This window comes from Eucyclogobius newberryi, unplaced genomic scaffold, assembly GCF_026437365.1.
Source record: "Eucyclogobius newberryi isolate DKJ021-1_F unplaced genomic scaffold, fEucNew1.0.hap1 SCAF_14, whole genome shotgun sequence".
In the NCBI taxonomy this organism is placed as follows: domain Eukaryota; kingdom Metazoa; phylum Chordata; class Actinopteri; order Gobiiformes; family Gobiidae; genus Eucyclogobius; species Eucyclogobius newberryi.
The window spans coordinates 22,714,271-22,732,811 of NW_027315768.1; the positions used below are offsets into that span (position 1 = coordinate 22,714,271).

At 41.6% G+C, this 18,541-nt stretch overlaps 1 protein-coding gene across 1 annotated transcript in view; it reads left to right on the forward strand.

Annotated features, from left to right (window-relative positions):
• man1a2 (mannosidase, alpha, class 1A, member 2) overlaps positions 1 to 18,541 on the forward strand; it is a 123,714-nt gene that overhangs the window by 15,444 nt on the left and 89,729 nt on the right. Inside the window, exon 3 of the mRNA XM_072445029.1 lies at positions 16,592 to 16,853. Coding sequence (XP_072301130.1) covers positions 16,592 to 16,853 — 262 coding nt within the window. The remainder of the gene's footprint in view (positions 1 to 16,591; positions 16,854 to 18,541) is intronic.

An 18,541-nucleotide genomic window follows, 5' to 3' on the forward strand; every position in this document is an offset into this window, starting at 1 on the left:
AGTGTTCACTTCTGGTGAACGGCTCTGTTTAAGAGTAGCACAAGTTAACACAAATGAGTGTTTATCTGTTACATAGACTCTGGCCTGAGGAGCAACTCATATTCACCGTTCAACAAGTGAATGGGACTTCCACTGATGAAAGAAGGAAACTCTTTCCTGCCTGTCACCTTCTGAACCACTTTCCCCAAGTTTGGCTTTGCATTGTACAGTTAAGGAACTAAACCAGGCCACCAACCTGTATTGTGGCCTCATTTTTGTGTTCACACCAAGTCTCCTCAGGAAATGGAGCCTCTGGGAAAACGGTACAAAGCAATCCACATGTACGTTCCTTTAAAACAGGTTTTCACAATATACACACCTAAGAATTTAAACAATTCAACCTGCTCAATTTGTCTTCCATCAATGACAACCAGATCATGAGTTTGCAGAGCTCGGCGATCAAATGCCATTTCCTTTGTTTTGATGATGAATTAAAAAAGACGACTAAAGAAAATATGAAATATTTAACTTTTTCCTGGTATCAAATTCGAGTATTGTGACAGTACTAGTTTGCACATATCTGTTAGACATGCATGACAAACTAAAGATGGTAAGATGAATTGACTTGTCTGTTCTGTCTAAACCTGTAGTGTCAGCGAGAGTTGGAAGTGTTCTTTTGGCCAAGGGGTATGCTGCCAGCTTTCTACAGACTGTCATGTGTCATCAGCTCAAGGTTTAGGAGAAAAACCCAACCAAATGTTTCCTCATATTTGAAACTTCAAGAGTCTATTGAAGGCTCAGTTGACAAGAAGCAAAGGTTGTACTGCTCGACCACCTCATCCCTGCTTCACAACACTTATCTTTGGACCAGGGAACTTGGAGAACTATCGGCTACACTCTCTAGTTTTAAAGCTTAAACTCTCTAGAATACAATTTCACTTACAATTTGGATGAATGCCAATGTAATATTATGCCAATATTTAGCGCAGTTCTATTTCTCTGTGCAGTAGTTTGTGTGTCTGTGACGCTGTAGTGCAGCTGAAAGCAGCTCCAGACTGACGCTCCTGTTTGTGCCGTTCTGACCGTTCATGGCTCTGACTGAGGCAGCGTTGGATTCAAACACTCTGAACTCAGCTAAAAACTTAAGAATAAAAGTTAACTTCAGCACAGAATCACACCAGTGACAACATAGCTTATTTTTGAGCAGTGTCAATCGTTTAGATAAAAAAAATCTTATTTTCCAATTTAAAATGAATAGATCCAGAAACACTTATTATAATCAGATGCCTGCAAACTATTTATTTTACATTAGTAAATTTATCTGCAGTTATATCTGCTGTCTGCACCTCCAACCTCCTTTTTATATTGTATCGGAACCCCAAGATATACATCGGTCGGGCCCTACTTTGGACGCCTGGAAACAGCTCGTCTCGCACACTCAGAACTCAAGGGCCCTGGTCCCCAGAGAGGTCTCGAGTTTAGATGAGAAAGAAGGGCTTCAAAGGGATAGTTCCAGTTGAAGTGTGTTTTGAGATGGCGCACAGACCGTGAAATCAACCTACAGAAAAAATACGATCTTGATTAATAGCGCCGATTAGCATAACAAAATGAATTAACATGCACATAACATGATTAATTCAGAGATTAGGCAAGTTGAGGCACAGAACACTTGGATACGGAAATTCAAAATTGAACATTTTCTTAAAATCAATCTACCTGCAGCTTCTCTTCTGGCATCCCACCCTTCTATCCACCCGTTTGTCTGTTTTGTTTATTCCTACACAGAATTCACACTTGCACACTGGGGCTAACGCCAAGTTTGGTGAGATTTAAGGCTGTTTCAATAAACTTAAAATTGCCTTTTAGAAATAACGTTAAAATGTAAACACACTCGATGCTGTTATCGATTTTGAGGCCACATGTACAATGTAACAAATTACAGTAGGCAATACAGTAGGCTTTGATCTCATTCCTGTGACAATCATTTTGGTAAAATTGACATATCGTGGTTCATAATTTTGTTAACTTTGTTTTAAATGTCTTGATTGAGGTGTTGTGCAAAAGTGCTGACATATTGCTGTACCCTTCTGCTCTATTCTCTATCTCGGTTCAATTAAGTTTTAATTATAGCCAATTCACCACATATTCAAATTTAGCATATTTCCAATCGCTATATGATTTTTTGATACATCTCCCACTTCTACATTATTGTGACGAGATCGAAACTGTGATTTGGACCTAAAAGATGTGACATGCATGTTTTGGTATCAGCAGCTCTACAATCCAGCAAGGTTTGGCTTGTGTGCAATTGTGAATACCTGTGCAGAGCTGTAAAATAAAATGTTGAGTTCAGCCTCATTGTTGCCAACTCAAAGCTTATCTGCAGTGCCAAATAGCCCAGCAGTCCCGCTCTTTTGCATAAATGGGTAAATTAAGTAATTAAGCTTCGACTTGCTCGCGGTGACCTCTGTCTGTGTGAGAGTTTCTCTGTTTATTGCTATGGTTTCCTGACATTCTTTCTCCACTGCTTTAACTCTCTTCTCGTGTTTCCAAAGTGAACACCAAAATGTGTTTTCAAAAATCCAGCCAGGCAGCCGGACCACTGCTGCTCCACTCCATAGACACATGCATTAGTACATATGGCGTCCAATGCTCATTCTATCACTTAGCAACTCTATTCGGGATGATTTTATGGACTCCGGAGTCCACCCTCTGTATATTTATCCCATAGCTGTTCAACCCATCTACATTTAGGCTGGGTTAAAGCCTCGTTATAAATGTTAACTGTGTAAACATGGGTGTCAGATGTTTCAATCCTGCTCGTATAAAATGTCCAATTTTTATTAATTTTCTACCGCTTGTTCCCATCACGGGTTGCAGGTGACTGGAGCCTATCCCAGTGACTTTGGGCTTCAGGCGGGGTACATCCTGGACAGGGGCCAGCTCGTTGCAGGGTTAACACAGAGACATAGACACAGAAACAACCTTTCACTCTCGCATTCCTTCATGAGGGCCAATTTACAGTTGCTAATTTTACATAATACATGTCTTTGGACGGTGGGAGCTGCTGTAACACAGGGAGGACATGCAGATTCCACCCAGAGAGATCATGTGATGTTGGAGATCTAACCGCTCTGCCACCATGCACCCCACATTCCTAATTTATATTCATCAATTTCCGATCCAATATATTTTTACAGCTAGAACTATAAGTCCCATAAGCCTTTGCATCAACCGCCCCTCCCCCATGCGGATCAGAGGTGCCTTGCAGTGTGTGGCTGCTGCTGTTCAGGTTCCGTCTGTCGGGCATCAAACTTTACAGACTTGACTTCAGCTGAGACGTGTGAGTGGGAAAAGAGATGTGTGGCTGTGGGAAACACGTGGAAGACAGCAGTGGATGTTGGAGTTGGGATAACAGTGGCTCTAATCTGGAGCTAACGACAAGAAAACAGACTTCTGTGATGATGCTCTGTGAGGAACACATCCCAACAAATGCAGAACCTGGACAGATCAGGAGCTACAGATAAAGATGTTTTACAGCGGTCAGAGTGTAATGAAGCATTAACATTAAGAAAGTGATGCTGCTGTGAGCCCTGACAGCCCTGAGTTGGACACTGCGTGATGATGAATGTCTATTCACTAGGCTACATGAAAAGCTATAGTTTATCACTAAGCTTAAGCTGCTTAAACTATTAATAATAGTAAGCTCATATTGAGTTTGACTGCACTCCATCCGGACCAGAACCTCCCGCCACAAGAACAGTTTCTTTCCCTCTCCCGTTGGACTCATGATGAACACTTCTTAAACACCTTTAACGTCACTTTAACTATAATTAAATCAACAACCGCTCACTGCACTGTTCACTCTCTGCACTGCTTATGTAAATGTACCTGTACATTTTGTGTAAATACTAAGTCTATTGTTATCTTATTAGTAAATTTAAAGTGTTTTTCTTTAATGCATGCCTTATTTGATATGTTTTGCTTTATCATTGTTCATTGTTGTAAGGTGCACCGAATCACCAAAGCAGGTTCCTAGCCTGTGAATTTTGTTAATTGATGATGGCAAAAAATCTTTCTGACCTTTTCTGATTCTGAGAAAGTTGCATAAACTTTAGAGGATTTGATAATCATAAATTGTTACTTAACAACAGAAAGACCGCGATGACGGGCCGATGACACTGAGGCTAAAGTGAACGGCACGCTACGCTAATGCTGCAAAATGTTCAAAACACCAGAAATCATTCTCACTAACATAGTTTTACAACAAGTTTCTTCTTTTAAGTTATATGACAGAAAACACAAATTAATTCATAGCTACTGTAACTGTTTACAAACACATTCTGGTGAATGTCATTCGGCGATTTGAGAACGCAGGCGGAAGTGCCCATGCCACTCCCCCGTGTGGACTGATACAACACACACGTGCGTTTGTTTATTAGCGCAACGGAGCGCATCACATCTCTCGTCTCCCGTAGATTTCTGTCCACTTCTGATTCAGCTCGAACTGTCTTTCTCTTTCTTCATTTTATCCCGTACACTGAGGGAACTATATTATGATAGATCAATGAGCTTAGACACGCGGAAACGTGGGGACGAGCCTGACGCGGCTGCAGGTGAGCGGTAGGTGCGTTTTATGACTTATCGGCAGTCCACGCCACGAGGAAATAAGACTCAGATTTGGGCGAAAAAAATCGTCCATTCAACCTTTAAGCGAAAACTCCTTATTTGTTATCTGTTTATTAATTTGAAATGTGTATATATATATATATAATTTTTTTTTTTTTTTTTTTTTAATGAATATGCTTTTAAAATGATTTACGGAATGTTAAATATTTTTTTCAGCAGGTCTTGTTGAATCTGGATGAAATAATAGATAGATAGGCTCTGCCTATAGCAGAGCATTTCTTTGAACTTCTTTGAAAGGCATAGCTCCTTGTTTTCAGTGCGTTCCAAGGTTGTAGACTTGGTCAAATGAGGCTGAAAGATTTCTTAGGCTTTTTTCCACAAATTGTTTCTGCCAGATTTGTTCAGACATTAAAATGTCGAGCCAATGCACACAGAAGCCGTCTGGGTACACTTTAACCTCAGCCCACGCATACCTTTGTGGAGGTAATGGAGGCAGGCTGCGGGGATCTGCTTCTGATTGTGTCTGACTTCATATGGGACGTGATGCTGGTGAAGTTACCATTGATTTATTTGGATAATGGCTCAGAAATGAGACCAGAATCAAAAGAGAAAATTAGAGCAATTGAAGAGCCTAATGTTTTTGGTGACATGACATTCAATCTGTCAGACTTTATTTACAAAGTGCATTTAAAAACATTCCCAATAGTCTATTGTAGGGGAATGGAGATGGACATTCCACGGCCAGATAACAGAAAATCTCTCTTTGAACATTGGGGGTTTTTCGTTCTCCCCGTCTCCCTCACCGCAGGGGAGCCGCTGTGACTTTTCTGCTAACAGATCTTCTTCTCCCCACAGTCTTACAGGAAGACGCCCCGATGAACTATGTTTAACGTGATTATGCCATGAATGTTTGTCCGAATCAACTCCCTACACTGCATGTTTCACCTTGTGTTACGTATTTTTCCACTGTTTAAGGTTTTATATTCCCAATGCTTTAACTCGAGCGCCCATCACAGGTGAAAGAAGATGTAAAATGTGTCTACCTCAAGAAATAATGTGCACAAATTGCCAAAAGTGTTTAACGTGTAAATGTTAAAACAGGGTTCAATGTTTTTGCCATTATTATTTACGCTACTCCAGTTTTATTTTCTCGGTCAGGAAAATGTTAAACACGAAGTTTTCGCAGTAGCGCCCGCCCCTTTCGCTCCCAGCATTCCCTGCGGGCCAGGTATCAAAAGGACGCTCCAAGCTAGAAACGCTCTCTTGTTCTCTTGCTCTCTTGTTCTCTTCTTCTCTTCTTCTCATCCCCTTTGTCTTCTCTCCTGGAAGCTGTCTCCACGGACAGGCCTTTCACTTTTCCTTTGTCTCAACAAAATCCGTCCGTCACGTGGTCGACAAGGCCATGCCAGCCCTGGACTCTGAAACCACCTGAAACCACCTGAAACCACCTGAAACCACCTGAAACCACCTGGAACTACCTGGAACTACCTGGAACTACCTGGAACTACCTGGAACTACCTGGAACTACCTGGAACTACCTGGAACTACCTGGAACTACCTGGAACTACGCTTAAGTGCTAAACCGGACAGAGACTTTCTTTGCTACTTCGTTTCTTTTCTTTTTGAAGTAATCTACGCCGTTTACGTGGATCAGCGCTACGTCCTCATCTGAGTAAAGGCCGCGTGAGGAGCTAACACGCCGCTAAAGCGTTCTACCGCTTAGGAACTCTCGGATATCGTCTCCGTTGCCGCCGCCTTCAAGGAGGTCGCAGCACACCGCTCCACGCGACCCCTCGCTCGCTCCCCGGCGCAGCACACCGCTCCCCGGCGCAGCACACCGCTCCCCGGCGCAGCACACCGCTCCCCGGCGCAGCACACCGCTCCCCGGCGCCAAGGACCCTACAGCACGTCGCAGCCTCCTCCGCTCCACGCGACGCCTCGCTCCCCGACCGCCGCCAGCTCCACGGCCGCCGCCCGCTTCACGAACCTTCGCCGCTCCACGCGACGCCTCGCTACGGACCTCGTCCGCGGACAAGGACCAGTCGGACCGAGTCTCTACAGAACCGTAAGCCGAGTCCATTGTGCGGTTCTCTTGTGGCGTGATTTGGGTAGAGCTCAGCTGTCCCTCCTCCCTTTAGCTTCTCACTTTCCCTCTTTTTGATATAGATTAGCATAGACACGTTTGGTTATCAAAGGCAAAACCCTGGTTTAACATTATCTGCATGAAATCTGCTGTTAAATCTGATATAACGTCACCTGTGATTTACCTGTGCGCATTTCTGCTCCGGTGTTTTGATTACCCTTTTGATACATAAACTACACGAAAGAGTTAGTGACTATTGTTTGTTTAATTAGACTATGTGTAAGTCCCTGAATCGTGAAACACCCTTCAGACCCTTTTTAACGAGCGCGATTAAGGACTGTATCTTAGCTCTTTGGGTTTAACCCTGGTGCCCCGTCTTGTCTCGTTTCTGCTAAGAAATCTTCCTTAATCATAAACTGAATACATGTAGTTTGAGACCCTACACTATACAACTGGGGATGAAAGCATCTATCAGCGTCTCCATGTTTGCCCAAGAGAGAGTGTGCAATGTTTTTTGTGAAGCTCTTAATATGTGGAATAAAAGTTACCTATGAGTCAAAAACAAGTTTTTTACTTGGATGGATTGAAAGATTGTGCTTGTAGTTTGGATACAATTTAATCTCTCTGGGCCACAGGACCAATGACTAAAACCTCACTTTTGTCCTGGTTAAGCTGAAGAAAGTTTTCTTCCATGCAGGATTTTATGTCTAAAATCTTCTTCTTCTTCTTCTTTGGTGTTTTATGGCGGTTGTTATCCAAGCATTACATTACCGCCAACTACTGTAGTTGCAGTTAAAAAGAGTATCCATAGGCCTGCTGTCATCATGAGACACGGAGCTAGTTGATTCCATGTCTCCACTGACACTGCCAAGGATGCCATGGAGCATGTAAAGGTTAAAGGTTAAAAAACACAGGATTTAAAATGGAACCATGGGGCACACCACATGGGATTTTATGGACCTGGGAGGAGCAGATATCTAAACTTGTCATAAATGTTCTGTCCGTGAGGTAGGGAGTGCCTTGTATTTGTATCTTGAGGAATGTTGTTTGTGTTTAAAAAAAAAAAATTAAAAAAAAAAATCTTTGTGCTGAGTAAAAAAATGTTGCTTAAAGATTGTAAATTAGATACGGGTCTGAAGTTGTTGAGATTGTTAATTTAAATTTTCTCTTCAGCAGAGCCACAGCCACTTTCAAGACCCCTGTCTAAAGAGAGGAATTGAACATGTTTTAAAAGCTCTCCATTGGCTTCCCGCTTCTTTTAGAATTGATTTTAACGTTTTGCTTTTTGTTTTAAAAGCTCTAAATGGCCGTGCACCTCCTTATCTGGCCAAGCATTTGTCTGCTCGTAACCCAACCAGGGCATTAAGGTCGACAAATCAGCTTCTCCTGGACGTCCCCTGAGCCAGACTTAAACACTGTGTTGATCGAGCCTTCTCTGTCATGTGCATGACACATTCTAGCCTTTTAAAATCCAAGCTCAAAACGTATTAGTTCAGACTGGATTTTAACATTCTGTAATGTAGCAACACTTTATTTTGTACAGTTTGTTTTTACATAGTTTTATGTTTTTGTATTGCCATGATTTTATCGTGAAGCTCTGGTCACCTTGAGTGTTGTAAAGGGCTCTATAAATAAAGGTTGATTGATTGATCTCTAAAAGATCCATGTTCTGAAAAATGTGGTCGGAATTGGATTCAAAAGTCATGTGGGGGGCCTCACTGAGGGGAAGGGCAGTAAAAAGTAGTACCGTAAGTAAATTGTACATGCTTATTAGTGAGGCGTTTTCTAAACCAGGAGTCAATATCCTTTTTGCGACTTACAATGTCACTTGTACAATCTAATTTGTTGTGATAGAAATTCCAAACACCACAGTGGACATTAAAGCTAAGAAAAGGTGATATTTATGTAACATTTGTCATTAATTCTACCAACATTTAATTTTTGTCTGATAATTAATCCTCAACCAATATGTTTAAAGACATGTATTAATGCATTTCTGTTGGATGAACAGTATTGTATGGATATTGTAATTGCAATGCTCCATTTACAACTTCATCAATCAGTTATTTTGCTCACACATTCTTACCAGACAATGGCTGGACGTTCACTCTGCTACATATTACATAATGCATGCATTGTATGTGTTGCTGAAGGCAAATTGTCAAAAACAAAACATTCAGACAATCCTACAAACTCATTCGTTCACTTTCCGTGGAATACAGCAGTAATTGCAACTTTGGTGTTGCAAAAATATGTCTTCCGATCAATTAAAGGCAGACGCGCTGAGTTGCAGTATATGAATATTTATGAAGCTTTTTCATGGCAATGTTGTGTAACTGAGAAGCTCCATGGCCCCAAATTCTATGCTAAATATGCTAATATGCTAAATGGAAATCTGGCTTTTCCATTTGTCTTGCATAACTGATTACGACAATAACATTTCTTGTTGGTTTCAATAAAGACAGAAGCAATAACATCCTTTTACTGTATTTTTTTTCCTTTTAAGAGGGAATATTCTCAATGGTAGGATTATTACTTTTAACAGGATTGACTTGAAGAGATTGCATCAATCTGAACTGTTGTGGTGGCCCCTTGGATTTCATCATTATTCCTCCACTTGACATTGACATTGACATTAAAAGACACATATTAGGCTAAATTATCTTTTTTGATATTTTAACCACAACATTGTTCCCTCATCAAAAACATACCTGGAGTTGTATGCAGCTTAATTCAGGCTAGTCTGATGAATTTTGCTCAATAATCACAGAGAAAACACACTTTTTCCACTTTCCCCAGTTTTATAATGTCATAGGTAGAGCTTCAAGATCTTCTTGCACTGATCCAGCTTTTTCAGTTCCCATACTGATACTTGGCCTGATTTTTTTCAAAACTAGTGTCATCAAAAGCACCCTTAAAAGCTTGGACTTGTTAAAACCATTATTATTTATAAGCCCAGTACAGTCTCTGCAACAGAAATAAAGCTATAAGGGCATTACATTAATTATTTCATATTTGTTTTGGAGCCTCTTTAAGCTATAAGTGCATAACATTTATTTGCATGTACGCTGAGCTCAAAGAACATGTTTATTTGCTTTTATGCTATTGATATACCAAACCTGCTACCATCTTATTCTGTACAATTTGTATACTGTATGTTCCTCAAAAAACATCTTTGGTATAACCTTTGAACTTTGACCCAGATTCTTCCATTAGTATTTTCTAATGCAAACAATGTTAGCGCTATATATCGGTGTAATCCCTCATTCGTCCAGGCGTGTTCCATAGTAGAAAAAGCTTCAGTTGTAGTCATCTGGACTCAGTTTGACAATGACTCTTGGATGAGAGTCGAAACGTCTATTTTTTCAAACTGAGTCCAGATGACTACAACTGAAGCTTTTTCTACTTAGCGCTATATAATGTATTTTTGCATGGCAATCAAAAGTAATAGTACTGATTGTAGGCTTTAAAAGGAGATATGGCAAGTTCATATATTCACATATATTCTATAAAAGTGTCCAGATGACTCCAACTGAATCTTTTTTCTACAATGCAACACTCCTGGACAAACAAGGGATTACAGAGTTTTGGGCAAAAACCCTCGGTTCTAGTTCGAGAAATCAATTTTCTTAGATCAAGTCAAAAATAAAGTTAAATATAGCCGCAAGCGGCAATGATCGGCCCTCGCCACACCGCCGCCACGCCGCAAGAGGAGGGGGCGCTAACGCGCCCCAATTGTCCTTTTATTACGCCTACTGCTGAATCTGTGACGCTGTCACATCTTCTCCCCTTTGTTTTACCATCAAAAAGCTATTTTATTTTGAATTCTTGGCAAAATGTGCGGCTTCGCCGCACAGAGACCGTGACTCTTTGAATAAAAATGTGAATAACTTTTGACGGTTCACCCCTGAAGATGAGTCTCACAAAATTTCAGGTTAATAGGGCTGACGCCCTGGGAGGAGTTTGTGAAAGTCTAAAGTGCAAACATGTTCTGGCGATTTCCCCATTGGAATAACATGGGAGGTTTTGGTCATCGCTACGGCAAAACCATAACAATTATGACATGGGTCTCATTGACTTTTTTGATGTGGATGCCAAAATTGAGTTGTGTGTCAAATTTCATAAAATTTCGCAAAACTAAACATTTAACCTCCATATAAAATCTGTAGGGGGCGCTGTGGTGCCAAATTTATTTCACTTCAAGTACGTTTAGCGCAAAGAGTTTAACAACTGATTCTAATTTGACGCAATTCGGACTTTATCTGCGCAGAAATGTAAAATTTGGGAGATTTCTGAAATTCTAGCTAAAGTTTGCGGCTTCGCCGCACAGAGACCGTGACAGGTATCAATGTAATTTGGATAACTTTTGATGTCCCACTCCTCAGTAGCATTTTCACCAAATTTCAGCTTTTTAGAGCCAACGCCCTGGGAGGAGTTCGTAAAAGTACGACGTTTGGAAAAACTCCCGAGTCATGCTTAGCCATTTTTGAACCAATATGGCCGACATTTGGTTGGGTGGACGGCGTTGCCGTAATAATATTTTTTACTTCTCTTGTCACCATCTACCTCTGCGCCAAATTTCATGATTCTACGATCAGATTTTTTTTGGGTCATTTCCCATCTCTCAATGCATTTTTGGTACATTTGGGGGCGCTGACGCGCCAATTTTTTTATTTTAGAAAAGGGAAATAGCCAGAATGTAGAGAGGCACGATTTTTAGAGGTGTGCAAATTTTTGTGACTTTTCGTCAATGTTCACTGGGTGAAAAATAGGGGGGTTGGTCCCGAGAAGAAAGAAAGAAAGAATAATATTCCGATGCGAAAACAATGTTTCCCATTTTTCAAATATCAAACTATACATTTTCGGAAAGCGCGAGCGCTTTCCTACCTGATGGTGTGGGTCCCTGGTCACTGACGGGTACTTTCGTTACCCGTCACACTTTGTGTTTTTGGCCCTCTATACAGTAATAATGTTCAATTTTTGCATTACATGCTTATATGCACGGAACATGCAAGAGATGGGGAACGTATTCGTGAGCTACTTAAGGCAAACAAGTGCTTTATATGGGGGGTGCCATATAAAGTGCTCGTTTAGTGCGCACTTTTGCACGGGCTTCGCCCTTTTACAACGGTAACGTTCCATTTTCCTACTACTAATTAGTCTGCACGGGGCGTGCGTGAGTGAAGGAGTGCGTTAGTGAGTGTTTGGAAGTGGGCGAGCGCTTCGCGCTCGATTTCGTGCGCACTGTGTGCGCACTTTCGCAGCCGTGCTTCGCATGGCCTTACGAGATTAATAGGCCTCTCGCCAGCTTGTGGCGCTCGGGCCTAATTAAAACATTTTTTTTTGTCTTCAATATGACTGGTTGTATGCTCAATTTCCAGAGCTTTACAATGAGGTATGGCATGACTATACTCACTTAGTTGAAGTGGTGTTTGTGTCCTCAATACATGACTGATTAGGGAATCGGATCGGTTTTGGGGAAAATGAAGCTGATTACCGATTACCATTACATTTTTCATTATTGGTGCCGATTGGTTACAGCAGTCCTAACCTTCTGCTTGCTTTTTAAGTGCATAAATTTTGGCCTGACTGCGAGCCTGCGTTCACATGCTGGGGGCAAGCTTGATTTGTTCATCTTGCCTTTCTAATTCCCGTTGCTGCCAGTAGATGGAGCTCTAATGCCATTCCTGATATGGGAAACGTCTAACTTAAAGGCGGTATGGACGATTTTTCGGCGATTTGAGAACGCAGGCGGAAGTGCGCATGCGCACTCCCCCATGTGGACTGATACAACACACACGTACGTTTGTTTATTAGCGCAACGGAGCGCATCGCATCGCTCGTCTCCCGTAGATTTCTGTCCACTTCTGCGTCAGCTCGAACTGTCTTTCGCCGTCTTCATTTTGCCCCATACACTGAGGGAACTATATTATGATAGATCCATGCGCTTAGGCACGCGGAAACGTGGGGACGAGCCTGACGCGGCTGCAGGTGAGCGATAGGTGCGTTTTATGATTGATACGTGGCAGGACAAATTATTTATCCACGCCACGAGGAAATATGATAAAAAATTTGCTGAAAAAAATCGTCTATACCACCTTTTAAAGAAAGTGTGGTTTTCAATGTATGCATTATTTTTCACCGTATACATTATTTTAAGTTCTAAACGTGTGATGACAGAAAAGATACTCTAAAAAACCTTAACATGCCATGATATGTTTGACTTTTATATTTATTATACTTATTTTGACCTTTTGTGACCTCCTTACTGAATGCTGCTTACTATTCCATTGTCTTCAAAGGCAACGTTCCACCATAAACCTTTGCATAATGTAGTGTATTAGATTTTACAACTGTCAGCCCAGGCCTTGCGCATCTGCTGTAGGGCTTTTAGGACCTCCCCTGTCTCGGTGCTGCAGGTTGAGTTGGGGGAATTGCCGTTACGGCTCCGGAGGCTAGAACTTCTGTTGGCTTACTGGGTGAATGTGCAAGGTCATACGAGCTCTCACCCGGTGAGGGACTTTCTCAGGGTTGATGGGGGGCAGAGTGAGGCTGGCGGTATGGTTTTCAGCCAGGTAGGAAATGCGAAGGCGCGGCTTGCGGGGGTTGGTGATCTGCGTGTGAGCCCGTCGGTGGCTTTGTCTGCTATAGCTCCGTGGAAGTTTGTCCCGGCTCCTGTTGATGTTAGCTTGCATGGCAAGCTTAGAGGAGTCGCTGGGAGGGCACCGCAGTTTGCCGTTCAAGCGATCATCGATAAGCACTCAGGTGATGTGTTTATTTATACCGACGGGTCTAGGGATCCTGAGAGTGGGCGTACTGGCGCCGCTTATTTTGTGCCTGACCTGGGGCTAGCGGTCAAGAAGAGGTTGACAGATCGCCTTTCTGTTTTCACGTCGGAACTCATAGCGATACGGTTGGCATTGGAATGGGCGGAATCTGCTTTGCAGTGTTGCGGCATTGTGGTGGCCTCTGACAGCCTTTCTGCATTGCAAAGCATTAAATCTGGGAAATCGGATTGCAGACAGGATGTGTTGAATGGCATCTGCTGTCTGATGCTCTCCCTGTCCAGGAAGGATGTGAGGGTTTCCTTCATTTGGGTCCCTGCGCATGTGGGGGTGGATGGTAACGAAATGGCTGATGCACTGGCTAAACGTTCCCTTCGGCGGCCATCAATTGATGTGGCGGTTGAGTTGGGCAAGTCTGAAATCAAGCCCGTTATCAAGAGTCATGTGGTCGGCCTTTGGCAGGAATTTTGGAGCCACTGTGTTACTGGACGGCATCTCTATCACATACAGGGTAGTGTGGGTCCTTGCGGGTCTATGGGCAGGAACGCGTGGGAGGAAAGGGCCTTCGCCCGCATGAGGATTGGCCATACTGGACTCAATTGGTCACTGAGTAGGATAGGCAAACATCCGACCGGTCTGTGTGGTCACTGTCAGGTGCCAGAGACTGTCGAGCATGTGCTGATTTGCTGTGAGGCTTATGATAGGGAAAGGGCCGGGTTGGCCTTGTGGTTTCGGAATAATGGGCGGGAGTTCAATCTGCGGAACGTTCTGGCGATCCAGTCACAGGGTTTGTGTCAGGCTGTGGTTGCTTACTTATGTAGCACAGGGCTGGGTAAACGTTTATAGAGGTGGGGGGTGTTGGAGACTGAGCCGAGGATGAGGAGCAAGAGGATGTCCTAACGCGCTTGGACTTCGTGGGCCTAGAAACGCCAAAGTGATGGAAGAAGGACTTCTAACCGAACGTCGAGGAGGGCGAGGAAGGTGGGGAGGAGTCTCCCTGGAATAAAGCCGGTTGGTCTCTGACACAACAACTATTCTAGTCACAAAAACACATCATGACCTCATGGGCTTTGTACGCCAAAGCAATGGGAGGAGTACTTTTACGGACTACGACAGAGTCTGAGGACTACGAAACGTCTGAGGAATAAAGTCTGGTGGTAATGCAACACTCGGATGCCAACCGCCATAAAACAACAACAACAACAACAACACCTCATATTGATCCTTGTTGTGTCTAATGTAATATTCTCCGTGTTGGAGTTTTGCAGAGGCGTACAGCTGCGTCCACATGGGAACAGCAGGTCTCCAGCATGTCAGGCTCATCCCACGTAATGGCTTTCAAGAACAGAAAAATAACAAAACTCATACTGTATCAAACATTTGAATGCACTGCGCTATCGCCGCATTCACAATATCTAAAGTGGACTTGGCATTTTTGGCCGATGGTAAAAACAAAATTGACATATTCAGTAATGCGCTAGAGCAGTGAGAATATCAGTTGTAATTCATGTCCTACCTTTTCATTATTGCCAAAATGATCAAAGCCCACTTTTTGAAAAGTCACAATGAACCGTCCCACACACTCGGCCCAGCACCTGAATTGAACATAACCATTCTGTCCTACGCTTGTCATTAGAATTCCTTACATATTGCACTGCTTCCCTGAAACCAAATGATTATAAATGAAATTGCTATAGTCTTTGAGTCAAGGACAGTTTTATACAAATGTGGCCGCCTTCTACCGTTGACACGCACACTGAATTGTAATATTTGGCTTTTGATTTCGTGGCAATTTTGACTTTAGTTCTGTGACTTGGGCAGACCTGGTGTCCCTGGTTGTTGTTGGTGGGACTCATTCCTTCACCTCCGCTGCCCGCTGTGCTTGTGTTTTATTGTTCCTGCCCCACAGTGTGACGAGGCGGACACGTGGCGTCACCCCCTGAGGCTGTGGCTCGACAGGAAGGGGCAGATGATGTTTCTCTCGTCATCTCATTGTTTTGCGGCACACCTGTCCTAGTTCCTGGTGGTGATGTAACAGTGCAGTGCAGAGACTCGAGCTTCTGTCTGGTTTATAATGAGCTGCATTACATATGGGTCAGGCCGCTCGTTTTGCTGCCAAACGAGATGCCATATTTTTAATTTACTATTGTTTTGGGGTTAGGATACATTTAGCTATGAATCTGTTTGTTTTTGATACATTTAGATAACTTTAGATTTGATTATTATTATGCATTTGCTGTATATATATATATATATATATATATATATATATATATATATATATATATATATATATATATATATATATATATATATATATATATATATATATATATATATATATATATATATATATATATATATATATATATATATTTATATATATATATATATATATATATATATATATATATATATATAGTACGGTAATATCCTTTTCTTTTTAGATTATTTTAGTGGCATTTGATTTGTGGTTGTGTTGCTAGCTTGGCTATTGGCAAGATTACAAAATAAATAACTTTAAAAGAAATATTTAAAGTAATGGGCTCTTGCTTACATCATTGGAATTTCCCCTGTTAGCTGAGCCAGTGCTTATTGCTGCTGTCACAATAATATAATGTCTAACTCTATTTTGATACCACAAAGGCAATAAAAAAACTAAAACAAATTTCCTTACACAAAATAAAAGTGCTTTCTGAAACTGTTCAGCAATAGTCCAATTTTATAAAGTTTTATTTTACATTTATACTTATGTTAACACATAAGTATAAACCTACCTAATAATATATAATTTCAATACTATTTTTAGTATTGATTAGTATCTGATTTTGATCTGATTTTGATTCAACCCTACTGCACTGCGCAAGTTAGTTGTACCATGTCTGACAGCATTGTCCCTGCCAAATAAATACATCAAAACAAATACTAATTTCAATGTTTTCTTTGTAAGATTTTCTCTTCTTATTTCTTGTTATAGTTCAGGAACCTCAATCCATATTTTGGTTTTACAGTTTTTGCCTCTGATGTAGTTCTGTGAATCCTGTTAGCAGAATTGTGGCAACCAGCCTGCTGAATACTATGAACCCCGTCTGATATGTGTACCTGCCCCCCACAGGGAGGAGGAGGAGAGCCTGCGGGATAAGATCCGAGCGGATCACGAGCGAGCACTGCAGGAGGCCAAAGAGAAGCTGCGAAAGTCCCGCGAGGAGATCCAGGCCGAGATCCAGACGGAGAAGACCAAGGTGGTGGAGGACTTGAAGAAGAAGGACCCAGGGCCAAAACCTTTACCTCCGGTCCCAATGCCCCAAGTGGTTGGAGTGAATGATGGGGAACCACCAGAACCAGATGTCAAGGAGAAACGAGACAAGATTCGAGAGGTATGGACGGTGCTGTTTATCAGTGTTGACCATACTAATACAAAATAATATACAGTATGCTTAATATGCCTTTTTGATTATGTAAACGCCATGGTTTAGGTTCAAGCATTGCACACATGTGAATGAACTGTGAAACTGAACTAAAAAATGCAGAATTTCTTTTGAAATATTACACTGCCTTTTGAGAGCTCGTGAACATATATTTACATAAGTATTACATGTATTATATGGTGGTGGTGTGTCCATTTTGATGCTTCATTTCTTTTGTTCACTTTAGTTATCGCTTAGCTTGTGAAATGCTAACACATTATTGTAAACATGGCCTCTGTTCTCTCAAAGTGATTATAGCTTTATCGATGTTTACTGGACTCACATTGACATGTAAATGAGTCCTGCAAAGAGGCGTTAATAGTCAGAATTTGCGCATATTAATTACCTGAGAGTGCATGAGGCTAACTACACCTTTAGACTCATGAATTCACTTCAATATTTGAAGTCTATAAAAAACAAACTTTCAGCCTTTAAAATTCACTGTTAAGAGGCTGAATAATAAACCCAATGTAGAATTAATGGAGCTTGACACACTTTTTATAATCAGCTGCCTATAAACTATTTATATTGTATTACTAAATTAATTGGCAGCTATATCTGCGCCTCCAACCTCCTTTTATAGTGGTATTATATCTGAACCCCAACATCCATATCAGTCTGGCCATCATTTTTACTGTCTTAAAATGTGAAAAACAGAACCAGTTCATTTTAAACGGTTTGTTGTGGTCTAAACTTAATCCTCATTTTTCCAATGCATTCCTTGTAGCATAATTATTCTTTTCACCATAACTAGCAGAGATTTGAACTTGCAAGTCATGACTTATGACACTATTTTGTTGATTTGACTTTGATATAATGGTGTTGGGACTTGGAAGCTAGTTCCTTGGGACATGATGAACAACTTAATGCTAGTCCTCAAACAATAAATGTTATTAGAAAACACACATCTTACCATCAACTGTATAGAGAGAAACTTTTAGTCCTCAATTATACAGCAACTAGCTAACTGGACTAAGTACTTAGGACTTTACTTGGACTTGTGAAAAATGGATACAGAACTCATGCATTGGCTGAACTTGGAGGGTTTTGCATTCATTTGTATGTCTCACTTTTAATTATCCTAAAATATCCTTTGAAGCCTCCTGAAGGACAATATGAAGGGGATTAAATTATTTGTGGCGGTTGCTTTATATTGTGGAAAGTAAAGTTGCTTTCTGTGCCAGATGCCTTTACAGATATCCAGTCTACACAATCATGTCCATGGTACATTTCTGCCATTTTGTAATGCGATTGGTTTCTATTGTTACGTTGGCCTGTAGTGATGGGTTGAACATCACTGTGAGCACGGATGCCTGATCCACTGTTTCTCTGTCCTGACAGCAGAATCTCTTTCGCTTCACTTTTCTTTCTGGCCAGCTTTTATTGAAGGCAACAGTAAGCCAGACGTACAGCGCCTGTTCAGAATTCAGATGGTGCCATCGGCTGGTGCTCTCTTTACCCTCGCTGCCAAGCCAATCCTTTCTGTCTCTCTGTGCTCCTCTGCTTCCTGTGCTCTAGTTTTCCCAAATAATTACTTCATAGTGGCTCCCTCTCGTAGTGCTTCATGGATCCAGGCAGAGTCGTGCTGTAAACGGAGC